Raw genomic sequence first — 16546 nt, forward strand, 5'->3', positions numbered from 1 at the left:
TACAGTGTAGGATTAAAAACCACCTTCTCTGTATAAGACAACAAAGCAGAGAACAGGAAACCAGACAGACACAGAGCAAAAATGGTCAGGTACCTTCACAGCATGCCTGAAGCCTATTCTCAAGTTGTTGATGGTGTTTCAGTTCCTGACAGGTTGACTTATTTGCCAGAAATTCACTATTGGTGCTACTTTGGCTTGAAGACAGTTTTCTGAGGCAAAACTATACAATGTTCCATGCCTATACCAGGTGAAAGCAAAACACAAAAAGTTTGAGTGGTTATTTAATATGCCCGTAGGAATTTTTGCATATGGAGATGTGTCACCTTTAACAGTTTCTCTCCCGTGACATTTTAACATTGCTATTTTTTTTTTTGAATCCTTGAGATGGTTTCCATTCTTTTGTCCTCTCTATTAGAAGAAGAGTTTTTGTGAAGGGACAAGTAAACTGAAGCAGAACAGCATGGCACATGCAGGCAATGCCTGTCCAGATTTTCTTACAGTTTACATTTTTTTAAAGCTTTTTTTTTCGGTCAGGGAGAGGTAGAAAAGAATAAGACTAAAACTGTTAGAATTAGAGAGTCTGTCATCAAGCCAGTGCTGGTGGTCTCCTGACACCCTGAACCCTGCTTCACAGTTTCAGTCTTTCACTGATGGCATTCTGATGTGTTGTTGAACTTTTAAATTCAGGCTGGTGGCCTTTTATGAGTATCTCAGTCGAAAGGCAGTATTTCTGCAATAAATCTTTGGAATCTTTGTGTGCCATGAACTCATCCCACTATCGCTCCTTGCCTCCCACCCCAGAAAGGTTTAAAGTTTGTCTTAGGTTTTCATATGAAGGCTGTTTCTATTTTTTTCTTTCTAAAGAAAAAAATAAGGAAAAAAAGAAAATTGCTTCACAAATCTTTGTAAAAACTTCTTTGATGCTTCAATGATACAGTATCTTATTTATTTGGTCAGGTTTAACAAATCAACTGCATTACTTCTCACTTTTTCCAAATCAGAGAGCTGCACACAGTTTGCACCAAGTTCATACTTGTTGCCTTCCTGGCTGTTCCATGAGACTCACTGGGACTGCCTGAGCCATCAGCAGGAGAACATTCTCCTCAGAACTCTGTCACCTGCTGCAAGGTGGATTATGCAGACCCCACCTGGGCATCAACTAATGTAAGTTTTAGTCTAATTCCTGGTTCAAACCACCTGTGGGTCCATGTATACACTCCCAAAGCTATCTATTAAGAACTGAGAGAACTGAAAAAAAAATAATATATATATATATATGTATATATATATTATAGAAACAGTCCAGTTCAGTGACCAACTTAAAATGTCCATAAATTTAAATTAAAATACATAGTGAAGGCAGCTAAACTTAGACTCATTATTCTATGCAGAACTGTGTTAGTCTTTTTTTGTCCCTCAACATCTAAAGGGAGATGAAGGTGTGTGTTTATCAGCCCAATGCTGTTTGCTTGTTTTTTTAACACGAAGCTCATTTAATCCAGATAGATAGACTGAAGGAGAAAAATATACCAGACAGTTTAGTTTTATGTCATGGCTTAAAAATTTGCAGCTCTCTTCACAAGAGCATTTATTTGAAATGTGTACTACTTCTCTTCTGAGTTGTGCTAAGTATATCCATCTTTCATTTTCCCTGCATAATAATTTTTCAAATGTTGTTATTGAGTTTGTGTTATTTTCAGTCTTTTATCCATTTTAATTTTTATGAGGATTTTTTGTACTTCATCATTTAAACCTGCAAGTAACATGAAATTCACATAAAAATAATGTTTCTCCATTCTGTTTCTCCAGACAATGATCCCTACTGCTAGATGTAACCACATGAATTCATATTCCACTCATCACTCAATCCACTAAGGAACCACCAGTAAACAGTTTTCAGCAGAGACAAATCAAAACAACACTGCACAAACCAAGGAGATTTATTCAGGCTTCTGCTGTGCTGTTGGCTACACTGCACCAGTAATCAACATTTCAATTAGATGCTATTATGCTATATAAATTTGCAAAAAGGGAATTAAAAATTATACTTCTGTTTATCTCAGGTGTGTTTATATTTTCATTTTCTTTCTACTTCCAAAATGCACTAGAACTTCTAAGGATGTCACAACCTCCTAAATTAGCATCCTTTCAGAAGATGTTTTCTGTAATGATGACACCATCAGTCTTGCATCAGATATACAGGTTCTAATCTCAGCAAAATAGGAACTGAACAAATATCAAATATCATTGCCTTCATACAGTTTTTCCCTCATCCATTCACACTGCTGAAAAGATTCTCCTCTTATCCTGAAGGTCAGAGACATGTTTAGTAGTATATATCAGTGGATGTTTTTGTCCCTGGCCAAGAGATGGCAAAGAGAAGTTTCTGAAATTTCTTATCCAAATCAATGTTTTGTTATAAAGGCCATGTTCAGAAATGCCTCCTCCCACTGTGTTGCAAAGGGCTGCAGGCAATCAGGAAGAACTATATTTCTATATAACAGAAAAAGAAGCTACCAGAGTGGTGACATCTCTTATTCTGCTGTGTACCTGGCAGGCCACCAATGCATCCAAAGAAGCTGTTCTCAGCAGATGGAACATGGCCTTCTGGTTGAAGTATGAAATGACAAAATGAAGACTATATATGTCATGCTACAGGTGTGATTTAGGGGACCATCAAGGATAATAAATGGTCCAACTACTAAAAATTCAGTTAGAGAAACTCTGGAATGAGGGGAAAGAAAGAGTAATCTATTATCAGCTAAATTTAAAAAAGAATGCTAAAACTTACTTCTGTCTTTTTCTAACATCAGAAGAAACAACAATAATGTTTTATAGATTAAAACCCATTTGATTTTTAACTAAATACTTTGAAAAAATTAAAAAATAAGAAAGAAATAAAGCTACCATGCACATAACTAAAATAACTATGTCCAATAAGCTCCAACAAAATGCTTTCTACTGAGGTCATTCCATCTTTGTGACCACTAAATAGTAATAATGAGAGAAAAATTTTTATATGGATTAGAAACTGGCTAACTAGACAGAAAACCAACATCAGGGATATATATAGATATATAGCCAATTTCAATAGTTCAAAAGCTTACTAAAAATGCCTGCTACCTCCTGTTAAGCATGTTCAATTTATTTATTAAAAAAATATGACTAGTGCCATCATTTTGTATATCATAAAATCATTTAGAACAGTCAGCAATAAAGAAATATTTGCTTAGCTCAGGAAAGCTTGGTTAGCAGACAGCCTCCTGATGGTTAAAAGTCAGTAGTGATTTAAGAAGAATAAGACACATTGCAGGAACCTTCTGAACTCTGTACATTACCAGATCCTGAACAAGCTGCAGCTCCTCAAGTGAGAGACCTGAATGCAATTCATATACAGACAAAAGAAAAAACATGAAAATATGGTCATGCTACTGTACAAATTTGTGAAACTGTTAAATGCAAATTTTGTTGGGTTTTTTTCAAAGTTAATCAGATTTCTCAAAAGAAAATTTAGACTAATAGTTTACTATCTGGAAGAGAACACAGTGAAGGAAATACATGGCAGATGCACAGAAATTATATGACAGGGTTTCCAAGGTAAGAACTTGTTTTATACACAACTATTTTAACTTATGCTTTACTAACTATTTATAATCTTTTTCACCACTGAGACATGGTAGCAATGCATGGGTTTGAATTTCACATTGCAGAGATTTTATTTGCTTAAACTGATATATACTCAGAGGTTTCTAATTCTTCCTCCTCAGTGAGTTTTAAAAGAAGAGCAATGTTTACATTCTGGGATGGTTTCTCTCTCTAACATTAATTTGTTATCACAAAGGTCATTTTAAAAGCATCATTGCAAATGAAAGACTAATGCTATAACAGACTGAATTTCACTAGCAAGGAAATATGTCAATCTTTTTATTATACTAATGATCAAATAAAAATGAACTGTCTTAGGGAAGACTCAGTAATGATGCCAGCACAAGGAAATCCTCCAACTAAGGATTTAAATTTTGAAACAGAATGCCTAGAGGATGCAGTGTATTTATGAGCTAGGCTCAAGTTCCAACAAAGAAAGTAATTTTGTCACTCAGCTTCATTTTTTAGTTCTGCTCGCTGAATAAAGAACAGAAAAGATCATGAGGATAGGATGAAGTTTTCAAGTAAGCCTCATATTATTGCATTTTTCCATCTCCACACAGTAAGGCTAATTAATGCTCTTCCCTCCCAGTATGAAAATTTTTTAGCAGTCTGACAAACTCTGGATGTTCTAGTTCCCACAAAGAGGTTAATCTTTTTAAGATTTGATGCTCACCCATGAAAAATGACAAGTGTTTGAAGTTACACGTGGGGCAGCAAACAGAGTGGCCAGGAACCTTACCCTGGTCCTGCCATGGAACAGGATGGCACGGGAAGGTCTGTGTCCACATGGCTGATTTTCCCCTTGTCTATAAAACCAGAATGTCTCACTAACTACTGGGAAGAGTCCTGAGCCTCTGCCTCAGAACCATGCCAAGATGTTGCCTTGGAATTGCAAGAAAGTTAGTCCAAAAATGTCACTATGGAGCTGGTCCAGTACTCAAACCATGCAGCAGCCCCGTTTGGTTAGGGGTATGGATGTAAGTGAGCTAAAGGCATCAGCCTTTACTTTGTGTTAAGGGGTCTCCTGAAGAGAGAGATAACAGAGCCCTCCCTGAGAGTCAATAGGAAAATTGGGCTGGGGTCCACAACTCAACTTATCCTGGTCTAAACATGCAATTCCCATTTAATTTCTCATGTAATGAAATAAAAAAGCATATTTCACAGAGAAGTTAGAAGCATTCAAAACCAACAGCTAAAGAGCAACCAAGAAGTAGAGGGAAGGAGGTACTACTTTGTCCTTTCCATGCGTGCCAGCTCAAGTTCAGCAGGTTCCCTCATCATTGTACAAGAGGGACAATCTAGTCTGTATCTGGTTAGATTATAAAAGAGATTTAATTTGGGTAACAAAAAGACAATCTTCTTAACATACACTCCAAGTACAAATGTTTACTGAATTATTTAAACAATAAATAAAACACAGTAACCTATAGCTCAGAGTAATAAACTGTAAGCAATCAAAGGCTCTTAAAGCAGAGAATTTAAGACCAAAATCAAACCAAAACTTATGTAATAAAAGAATATCACATAAGAACTACACAAAAAATAAAATCAAATTATCTAGCTACTAAAATACACATATGTTCTCAAAATCTTGTGGGAATCAAATGTTCCAGTAAAAATAAAGAGAGAGATGGAAACACAAGTTTCTTATTATCACACTTCATATGTTATAAAACCTAACAGTTAACTTATTTTTGGCAAAGGGACAAAGGTTGCACAACACTCTGGCTTACACAAATATCTTCTATTGTTAAATGCATCTTAAATGTAGCTTGTCAAATATTAACTTCAGGCATGCAGTGCACCATGCAGTCTACAAGTGTCCTAAAGACCACTAATGTTTCACAACACTGATGAATAGCATGCTGCCAGTATCTAGTGAGCCAGGTGTAAAAAAATTACTCAACATTTCATAGTTTAATTGAAACCAGATAAAATAATTTCTGTAATAAAGAAGGTACAGATGTTGACCTGAGAAAAGTTGATATTTTTGGACAAATTACTGCATGTGATATTTTCTAGAACACTCCCGCTTGAAAAGATAGAACACTAATAAAAGTTCTTTCTCAAAAAATGCCCTTGTTTATAGTCAGAAAGTGAAATTTGCCTGTGGAAATATATCAGGATAACGTCCCATTTCACATTTTTAGTTGCTTTTTCCTTCAAATGAAAAGAAGAAAAAGTTGTATGTGCAGTGGAAATGGTTATGAAGTGGAAGAACATACTCATGCAAATATTAAACACAGGCTTTAAGCTAACACTGCACTTCCACTGAAGATTTTATAATGTAAAGGAAGAGGCAATGACTTTACAAGAGTAAATGTTTAAGAATAGAAATTCAGTATTCTTCATTCATCATCCTCCAGCAGAGTGAGTTATTACTGAGCACTAACAGTTTGCTGTTCCCAGAGTTGCAAGGACACAGCCTTCTTACTGCTTTACTGTGACAAAGAAAAATGTTCAGATATACAAAAACATTTAATAAAACCTCACACTCTCATCAAGTTACACAAACCAAGAATAAATTGCAGAAGCAATCATGTATGTATTAAATTTTAAAAACATCCTCCATAGTAGTGCTCAGCAAAAATTATGTTATGATTTTCCACAGATTTCCCCATGTATAGCCAGCAATCATCTTGCCTTGAGATAAGAAGCTGCTACTAAAGCTGCTATAGAACCATTCTTAATTTTTGGTGTGGTGACATCTTGTAATTGTGATCTGTTCATCAATTATTTAAAGATGAGAAGACAACACGAAAGTCCTAAATATATTCATCACCATTATTGTTTATATTACAAGGGCATTTAAAGATCCAAATTCAGAACTTTATTTTACACCAACTAGTTTATCATATATTATTAGGAATAGTCATTAATATGTTAATTTTACTTAAATTTGAAGTTTGCATGTAGTAGTATAGCTTCCATAGGAAGGCACTGGCATTACCCAGAGTTGAAGCACGCCCAAGTCCCGCTCCACAAGGTGAATGTACCTGAAGTTCTGATGCTCTCTTCATCATTTCCAGTGTGATGTAGCAACCAATAGAGTGAGCAATCAATACCAGCTTTATATCTTTTGATACATTCTTTTTGAGGAAACTCAGCTTATGCTCTACTTGTCCATTAAGTCCAAAAACATCCTCTAGCTCCTTAATATCTGTGTCTGAAACATAAGAGAAAAAAAGTCCTTTGTTTTAATGACAGGAATTTCAATCACTCCTTTTTTTTTTTCTCACTTCTTCGGAAAACTCTGAAATAAATAAACTTATTAATAAAAAAAAAAAAGAACCAAACCAAACGCAACCACAAAAACACCCCAAAACACCAAACAACCAATGTAAAAAATTAGTTTTAAGTTACCAGCACTGGTAAATACAGGCTGATGGATCATGGACAGGATGCGAAGCCTTATGTCCAGCTGGGGAACCAGAGAAGGATATGTAAACACACAGAGCTTCATGGTACACTATCTACATTTTAAACCCTTTCATTCAGCACAAGATGAAACTCAAGGCATTGGATCACCTTAAATCAATCCAACTTCACATTGAGAGACACCTCACTTTAATACAAAATATCATCTGTGTTATCATGCACTAAGAACCTTCAGATATTCAAAAGTCCCACAGAATGAGGGGAGACATGAAATGCCTGTGTGTCAACAGGGAGTATTAGCACAAAAAACAGACCTATTTACACAGGTCCTTATCACTGTCAATCAGTCACCAAAAGGAAGATCAAATTAGAGCTTCATGGTTAAAGGTTATTCTGCAATTGATTCCTGTTTCACTAGGGACCTCCTAAAGGAGCCTGGGCAATCATTTACCTGTTTCCTGGCCAGTCAATGAAACAAGGATCATCTGATGCCTGTAAAAATTTATACCAACGTGGGCATCTTTAACTCTTGTTCTTGTTCAATTTCATACTCCAGTTTAAAACTATGATCTTCTATGATCATTACATGTTGACTTGCAGGGCAGCTTTAGCCCAGAATAAGCTAAAGCTCCTGGCAGCAGGGTTCAGGCAGAAGATGGGGACTGGCTCATGAATGAACCATGGTCCTACAGACAGCATGGAGGTGCCTGGCAAAAGCAGCTCAAAGGCAGTGCACACACAGCCCTACCCAGCCCACCAAGTATTAGGTGTTTAACTTCCCACTTGGTTTCTTTTGGTGTTTTCTGCATCAGTTCCCTACATGAAAAGCAGATCTGGAAGAAAGTAGTCATCAGGCAGAGACACTGTTCAGACACATACATTAGAAAGGCTGAAATACACTGAAAAAGTTCTGTAAGAGAAAGTTAGACAGCACCACAGATCCACCTCAGCTGGGTTTGCACCCATTTGGAGAAAGTGACAACCATGGAGTCAACTCCCCATGACTGTGAGCACAGTTTATCAAATTATGGAGGTTGATTTTGCTTTTAATTCACATATAGTCCACTGGAAGCCAGTCACTAACCTCAAATCCTAAGAATTACTAACACTACTGTAGTGAAGTGATCAGGCAGCTGACAATGAGGATATTTATTGGTAGCCTGAGGGGGCTGGCAGTGTATTGCCTCTCTGATCATCTTTATGGAACGTAACTTTTTGAAACAAAATAATTGCTCAGGAATGTGTTCTGATGCTTTTTTTCTGAGCTTCAACTACTATCACAGAGGTCACAACAAAGAATTTCTTCAGCTACACCAATATTTCTACTAAAACCACCCAATACAATTTACATTAGTTTAACCTAAATGAGAAGGGATTTACTAAAACATACTCAAGTAATGCAAAATCAGATGAGAAGCAGTATTTTTTATTAGGCTTTCTACAAGTAATGGAAACCAAAGAGCTTGTTCTATTTTCTGAAATCCTAAATAAAAGCCAAAGGCCAAAACGCTATTTTCAATAGAAATTTAGTTTCTATTTCTAGCAAAAGCTGTCTTTCCTACTTTTTATTTTACAAAGCAGCTCAACCTCATGTATGAGTGAGCTGTATGCATTGCAAGTCTAACTAAGGGCACATCTAACAATTAGGGGTCTAATTAACAATATCTAACAACTAGTGGTCTAATTAAGGGGATAGTTAATCTGTGGTTAAGATATATCTAAATGACAGAATATTAGAAATATGATAGCCCATTAGATACAGTGAAGGACTAAGGTTATGTGGATATAAGTATGCTACCATGTGCTGGGTTGAGCAGGTCAATACTCCCTTGTAAACATTTGCTATCATTTCCACTCTGTTTTACTCAGGCACTGCCACCTCTAGTGATCTATCAGCACATCTTTTAATGTTTGGCATTTCATTCATAGCTTTCATTCTTAAAATAAGTGTTAACTAAGTGTAAAATAAGTGTAAAATAAGTGTAAAATAAGTGTAACTTTCATTCTTATATAAGTATAATAATTATAAGAATGTCAGCTTATTTCCAGGCTAGAGTAAGGGCAAAGGAAATCAACTAGGTGCATAAATCTTACAGAGAGTTTCTCATGGTTCAAAAGACCTCAAAAAACAAGCAAGAAAAATAAAATTATTTCTATCATTCTGTCTCATGAGGATAAGGGCTGCTTTCCATTCCATGAATTCAGTATCTGCTAAAAGAGATGCTGAGCATTGCTGCAATGCAATTAATAAACAACAGTTTAGTCTAGTCCAGTGTCAATATTTTCCGAGTTAAGGCAGAAAACAGTTATTTCCTTCAGTTATTTAAGGCATTAGATATTTAATTTAATATTTATTTACCCAATAAATAGCAGTGTAGGGATTCAGGGCATCATGTATAAACTATTAATGATTTCAGCAGATGTGCCTATTCACAACCAGTTTTGTTGCCAGAACAAGAATTTGGAGGAAAGACATGGATGAGCATTATAAGCAGAGTGAAAACAAAGGCTTTTTCCTCCTCACATTTGCCCAGACACGAGTTTAGGACTTGATCACATCCAGCCCAAGGCTGTGCACTGGTGTTTCCATAAGAGTACAGCTTTCAGAAGCAATTTTTAACTGGCTGGGGTAGTTATGATGAATGATCAGAGAAACCTGTTGTACTTTACTGCACCAAAGCATCCTCAGCACTGCTCAGATTCCCACATCTATTGGACACACACACATGACCTCTCCAAGACTGAAACAAGTCCTGATGGCCAATGCTGACTCCAAAGAATTGTGTCAGCTGTCAGGGTTGGAAATGACCTTTAAGATCACCAAGTCCAATCATCAAAGAAATGATTGTGTTTTGCTGCCAAACCAAATCACACTGGCACCAGTCCTAGAGAAGCCACACTACAGGATGAATGTGCACTGTGGGGTCTGGCAATCCACAGGCAAAACTCTCCTCATTACCAAATGACCCTGCTTTCTGGTCAGGTGAAACTCCAACATCACATTGCAGTACAAATCCTATTTTACTTCTGAACAGATACAAAACTGCCCATGCCTCGTGTCAGTTTGTGTTTCCCTAACACAAATGCTACAACTTTAATAGTCCAAAATATGTGAGAGCTGAGCTGTGTCACAGGTTTGGAAGATTTATTTATTTATTTTACAGAATAAAATCGCTCAGGGATTATCCAAAACCAACACGAATTTCTTGGGTGGAGAAGCTTAAATGTGTTCTTTATATAAGCAAACAGACTTGCACAAACACACTGGCAGTCAGCTCTCCAATGGCTCTGCATCAGAGAAGGGACTAGAGTTACTCCACCTCAGGTGTGGAATAAATGGCATGGCTCACGGAGACCTCATTTTAGGCACTTTTCAGATAGTAGAAATTATATGAGTTGCACCTTATGCTGCAAACACCTCATCTGGGCCAAGCCATGTGATTTTAAGACTTTATTTAGCTGAAGTGTATTAAAAGAAATGCTGCATTTCTTTATTTTCTTTGGCAAAGCATTAATCTTCTGATGTGCTTTCGGAAAAACAAATGCGCAATAACTTTAATGAAGCTCTTTTTCTGACCTCCACTAAACCCACAGTCAGAAAACAATGATGGATTAAAATAAAGTGTTTGCTCTAAGATTAGTCAACAAGTTAATCTTGCTAGGAAAGAGGACTTTGGTTTTCAGGGAAAGAACGGGGAACTGTGTTTGCTTGGTTTTCTGCTGCATATACAACGGAAATTCTTAGGCAGAAAAACCGAATCAGTTATATGAGGAGATACTGGAGAGCCATAATGTTTATCCTTTCTTTCCTTTCATTAAAAAGTCTCCAAAAAAATCATAGACTTCTAGTGGATGCCTAGGGCAGACCTTATTAACACGCCCCATTATATAAAGGATGGCTACTAAGATGGAGACTCCCTTTTTATAAGGAGTCACATGGAAAAGACAAAGGTAATGGGTACAAGTTACTCGAGGAGATTCCAATTGGACTCCAGAAGAAAACTTTTCACCATGAGAACAGTTAAACATTAGAATAACCTCCCAAAGGAAGTAGTGGTTTTCCCTACAGTGGACAGTTTTAAGACTCAGCTCGACAGGGTCCTGGGCCATCTAATTTAAGCTAACATCATTACCTAGAAAGTTTGGACAAGATGGTTCTTGATGTCCCTTCCAACCTGGCATTCTACGATTTGAAAAAATACTGGAGGCCATATTTTCAAAATCTACTTTAAAATTTGTGTGTCTGATTTCTGCATTCCTTTGTACTTCGTACTTCCCTAATTTCACAAGAGAATGCCTGTGTATATGAACACTCTGCTGTCTTGGTTATAACAGTGAACATTCAATCTCACTACATATAAACATTTGTCCACTTCTCAGGGAGTGACTTCAAAGTCTGTCCCAATATCTGGTCACACAAAAGGTTTCCAAATTCTTCACGAAATAGTAAGGGACTGTGTGAAAAGAGGACTTGCAATTACATGTCATGAAGGACAGGGAGGCAAAAAGCACTGCCCTACCTGCACTGAATCTTCTTCCCTAGGTCATTTACTCAAGGAGGTAGTAGCAGTGTATCTAAGGAGAAACTCTAATGAACCATCTGTGCTCAAGAATTTTCAAGAATGGACCTTTACAGGTTAAGGACAAGTAAGGATCTGGGGGCTGAACTACAGGACTGGAAAAAGAGTCACCTCTTCCTTTGAAGACGATGATCATTTCAGTTGTGTGAAACATCACCATAAAGCTTAACAGTAACAGAGAGAAGAAATAACAAGTTTAACCACATGAAAACGCAGTAAGGTGTCAAGAGGAAGAAAAGCAAAGAGGGAGTAGAAACTGAAAGGTCAGAGATTATATCAAAACATATGAAAAGGGAAGGCACCAAGCACCAAGTACAGCCAACCAAATAGTTGATGAGAGCTAGCTCTGGGTCACATTAAATCCACTGCATCTTCATCAAATGCCATAAATGCAATCAACATATAGGGCCAAGTTCTTTAGATTTTATGGCTGTGACTGAACAACTACAGTTTAGATGGAGAAACCTGTGAAAAGTTTTTTTTTTGCCTTCAGACAGTGACAGGAATAAAGCCACCCCACAACTTAACTACTTAGAAGAATTACCTGTTAAACTGGTGTGCACAGCCAGAAGTTTCATTTTGGAAATTAAATAACTTGATTGGGTTTGTTCTTACAGCAAAACACAGTAATTTCTTACAAATGAACAATGACATCTGATGATGTTTACATAGAGCTGTAAGTTTAAAAACTGAGATTTCAGGTTTGCGGGTCTAGTATGGGAAATGCATTAGAAAATGCCTCCTAAAGATACATTGCTTAAACCCTGAACACTTCACCCAATCTTTCATTTGATTATTGAACTCTGGATAATTTGTATCAGCAAGCAATAAAATGCCAAAGAAATGGGATGGAAACTGTGAAAGAATGTTCAATAAATACTGAAGAACTCCTCCTGAAACCAGGAACAAGGTCTTAAAGCACTGTGTTTTAGATTAACCCTTAGACCTTAGTCTGGCCCAAGCACCCTCAGGAACTGTTCATGCAACTTTTGGATAAACACAGCACTCATTAGTACTTACTGGAGTAATTACTTTTTGTAAAGGTACCCTCCACAAATAAATTACCATTTATTCAAGATACTGAAGTGGTCATATGCATTATTTTCTTTATTAAAAAAATAATGAGACCTGAATTTACAAACTGAACTACTGATTTCCTTAGCTATCTATATACTTATTGCTGTGATACTTGTTAAACACCTGGTCTGATTTTCAAAGGAAACTGTATTAGAATTAAATTAGTACAGGCAAAGTCTGACAGAATGCCTTACAAAAATGACAAGTACCAAACCCCAATTTTTAATAAAAAAAATACAGGAGGACAATGAACTTATTAAATGAAGATATCTGTGAGAGACATATTATGGTTTACATTTCCAGTCTTTCTCCCCTCTAACAGATTTGAGCAACTATTATCAAGGTACGTTGATATAACAGCACAAACCTTGAGGGTTTTTTTTTTGGTTGTCTGACTTTGGCAAAGCAAACACCATGAAGCAGTGTTATATTACATGGTTCTACAACAAGCTATGCCTCCAGAATCACTTAACATGCATAAAGCAAATATAACATGGGTAATTTGTTTAATATACTTAGAAAGTTTTTCTCTATCGGAATGACTTTGTTCTACAAACAGTAAACTGAACAATTATTTAAAGTGCAATTTATAAGAATTTTCAAAATAATTTTATTTTTATTAAAAAGCAAAACAACATAAAAACAAAAAACTGAAACAAAAAACAAACCAAAAAACCCCAACTTGGCAGAGTAGAGATCATAGAACCATCACTGCACACGAGCAGACCTTGCAAAATTACAAATAATTTCAGTACTGGCAGATCTTCAAAATCTTTCAACAGTTCTCTTTTCCAGTAATCTTCAAATGAATCAGCTCTAACACAGTTTCTTAAGGAAGGGTGACTGAACATAGTCTGAAATACTTCAGACTACATACAAGCAAATAGGTACCGAATAAAACCAGTAACACCAGTGTAGTGGGAATAACATGTTAATTATTCCTGGGGGGCTGAGGCCTCTGGTATTCCAGAATAACTCCATAGCAAAGATAAGCTACCACAAGAGTTGTAAAAGTAAGTGGGCTCAGCCTTCCCATACCATGTGCTGAAGGGAAGCACCTCTCTAGCATTGCAGGAAAAAATAAGATAGTGAGAGGAAGCAGAGCTCAGGTACTCTACAATCACCTGAGAAGAGGTGATGTGAGTGAGGTGATGGTCCATCTCTTCTAATTAACAAGCAATAGCATAAGAGGAAATGGCCTCAAGTTGGACCAAGGGAAGTTTAGAGTAGGTATTAGAAAGCATTCCTACACTAGGGTTGTCAGACACTAGAACAGGCTGCTCAGGGAAGAGGCTGAGTCACCATCCCTGGAGATATTTAATAAATGTGTAGACATTGAACTTAATGACATGGTTTAGTGGTAGACTTGGTAGGTTAGGTCAAGTGTTAGGGTCAGTGGTTGGACTTGATCTTAAGGATCTTTTCTAAAATAAATGATTCTATCAGTCTATGATTCTACTTGAAGACCTAGTGGTGAGAAAATGAAGTCAGTAACATGACCTTTAGGAAACAGTGTGCACCTAGGTCTGTGCACTTTTACCTGAACTGTCTCCACATTCAATCTGAGCCTCTGGATGGGATCATTGTACCAGTAATGCCTTCAAACAACATAAAGAAAATGTTGCCATTGACATTATCTTGTTGGTTTGCTTGGCTTATGCCACAAATCAGTCTAGGCCCCACTTTGACTCTCTAAGAAGTCTATTTTTGTTGCTTTGCCTGACTAGCAAGTGGTACTCCTGCATACGTTGACCTTGTGTGTTTCCCCTTAAAAATACTCATTTAATGCTTGATCAGAAATAGTATCACCCACTTGTGCAAGGCCAAGTCCACTTCTCTACTATTTGAATTATCTTCCACCATCATCTAGAATAACTACCTGCAATACACAGGTTGAAATTATTTAACACTACTGTCTAGCATCCTTTTTAGTTTTAAGGCGTAAATAGCCCACTTAGGCAAACAACACATTTCTACCTTTCTTCTGTATTCTTTAAAACTGATGGATTATAAGAAGTTTTCTAAATTATAATCTTAGATTCCCTGACACTGTACACTGGTGCCACACGGCTGGGTACAAAGAACTGTGGCATTTTATTCTGGCAGAGAATGTGACTCCAGCCTACTGGCACCATGGGCTGCAGCAGAAAACATACAAAACATTCTGCACTGCAGTGCTACCTCAGTGCTCCATCAATGCTTCTCACTGCTCCCTGCACTGAAAAGCCTTGTGAAGTCTCTGTTGGGGATTCTCTGCACAAAGGATTGCAAGCTGACAGCAAAGGGAACCAGCTGTGGCTCAGTGACTCCCAGAATTGATCCTCACTGGACATCAAAGCAACAGGGAGTCTGCTTCTTCAGCAGCTGGGAGAATCCTGTTCTCTGATCCAGCACTCTCCACTGAGTTACACATTCTGCCACCACTGGAAAAGGCTGAAATTTTGATTGAGGAGCAATCCATGATCTCTATTCCATTACTTTGCACAGCATAAGGAAGCACTAAATTGGACAAAACAGCCTATGTAAAAGTCTGGAATTATTAAAATCAGTGGCAAAACTGGGGAGAAGAAACAGAATTTCATCCTCTACTTTCTTAAAATATAGCAGGTGTCTTTAATCGCTGATGCTTAAAATAACCATCTGCATGCTCTGTCTAGCACACATTTTGGATCTTTGGGGACAAAACAAGTTTTTGTCAAATTGATCACTTTAAATCATGATTTATATCTTCCTCTTCTCCCGTGTTCTGTTACACTATTTAAAAATAATTGGCATTATTTATTCCCTCTTATCAAAATAGCAGCTTCCTCCTTAACCTTCCTAAAGGAAATGCTGAAGGTTTTTCATTTTTAGTTGCCAAGTTGAACTGCCCAGGACAGTAAGTATGGCAATGTGTCAAGGACAATGTGATGGTTTCGTTTTGCTTGGAGTTCTGCATTACACTTGAAATAAGAGACTAAAGTTGATCTGTCATTATAGATGAATAAGGGATTTTAATTCATTTTTACACAGGTGAGATATGCTACATAGAAAGCAAACACATTCACCTGTGACCCACAGGGTCACAGTCAGGCTAAGGCTGATTTTCTCATTCGTTTACATTAGCAGACATCAAAGCCATCGCTCACAACAAACTCTTTGAAACTGCCTGCAGCTTTACAGTACAATTTATAGAAAAAGAGAGCAACTGAGCTTGACCTGGACTCTACACATAAACAGATCAAAATATGATAAGAGTTTTATACTAAAGTGCATTCAGAAATACTGAAATTTGTCTCAATGATTAATGCAGGATAATACATACTCCTTCAAATCATGTAAAAACTAGTACAGAGGTCAGTGGAGTCTGACAGCAAAGACTAAGTGGTAGTATGTTCAAAGCCACGGTCTGGTTCTGAAAAAAATTATATAACAGTGGCAATTAGTCTACTATAACATTTAGCCCAACAGGGATTAATTTGGGAACCAAGCAGTCACCTGACCACAGTAGTAAATCGATAGCTGTAGTAAATTAGATTATCTTAATAAATGTATTAATGCACAAAATGTAAAATTCAACATTAGGAAAGATAAGACTATGTCTAGCTTCAAGAAAAAGAATAGTCCCATACAGTATCAACAGGAGGGAAAACGAAAAACCCTTTCATCCAGCAAGCAGCCATGAAACCTCATTCAACCCCAGTCCACAGTATGGTATCACTTTATCCTTTATCATTTCTCAAAGCATACAGCCCCTACTTGGATCTTGATGAGAGATTTAAGTAGATACACTAGAGGTAATAGTAATTCATTAATAAAGACAATTATCTAAGAATGAGATCATCTGCAGTAACTTCTTCTCACACAGTCTGCCTGTCTGTGTT

At 36.9% G+C, this 16546-nt stretch overlaps 1 protein-coding gene across 11 annotated transcripts in view; it reads right to left on the reverse strand.

Moving 5' to 3' along the window:
* LDAH (lipid droplet associated hydrolase) overlaps nucleotides 1–16546 on the reverse strand; it is a 103693-nt gene that overhangs the window by 47540 nt on the left and 39607 nt on the right. For 10 of the 11 annotated variants that reach the window (XM_071742031.1, XM_071742023.1, XM_071742027.1 and 7 more), the window contains one exon: nucleotides 6645–6814. In XM_071742031.1, the coding sequence (XP_071598132.1) occupies nucleotides 6645–6814 (170 nt within the window). Of the gene's footprint in view, nucleotides 1–6644; nucleotides 6815–7011; nucleotides 7305–16546 lie in introns of those variants that run through there. The other variant, XM_071742032.1, reaches the window with a different exon arrangement.

The sequence above is a fragment of the Heliangelus exortis genome, chromosome 3 (genome assembly GCF_036169615.1).
Source record: "Heliangelus exortis chromosome 3, bHelExo1.hap1, whole genome shotgun sequence".
Taxonomy (NCBI): Eukaryota; Metazoa; Chordata; class Aves; order Apodiformes; family Trochilidae; genus Heliangelus; species Heliangelus exortis.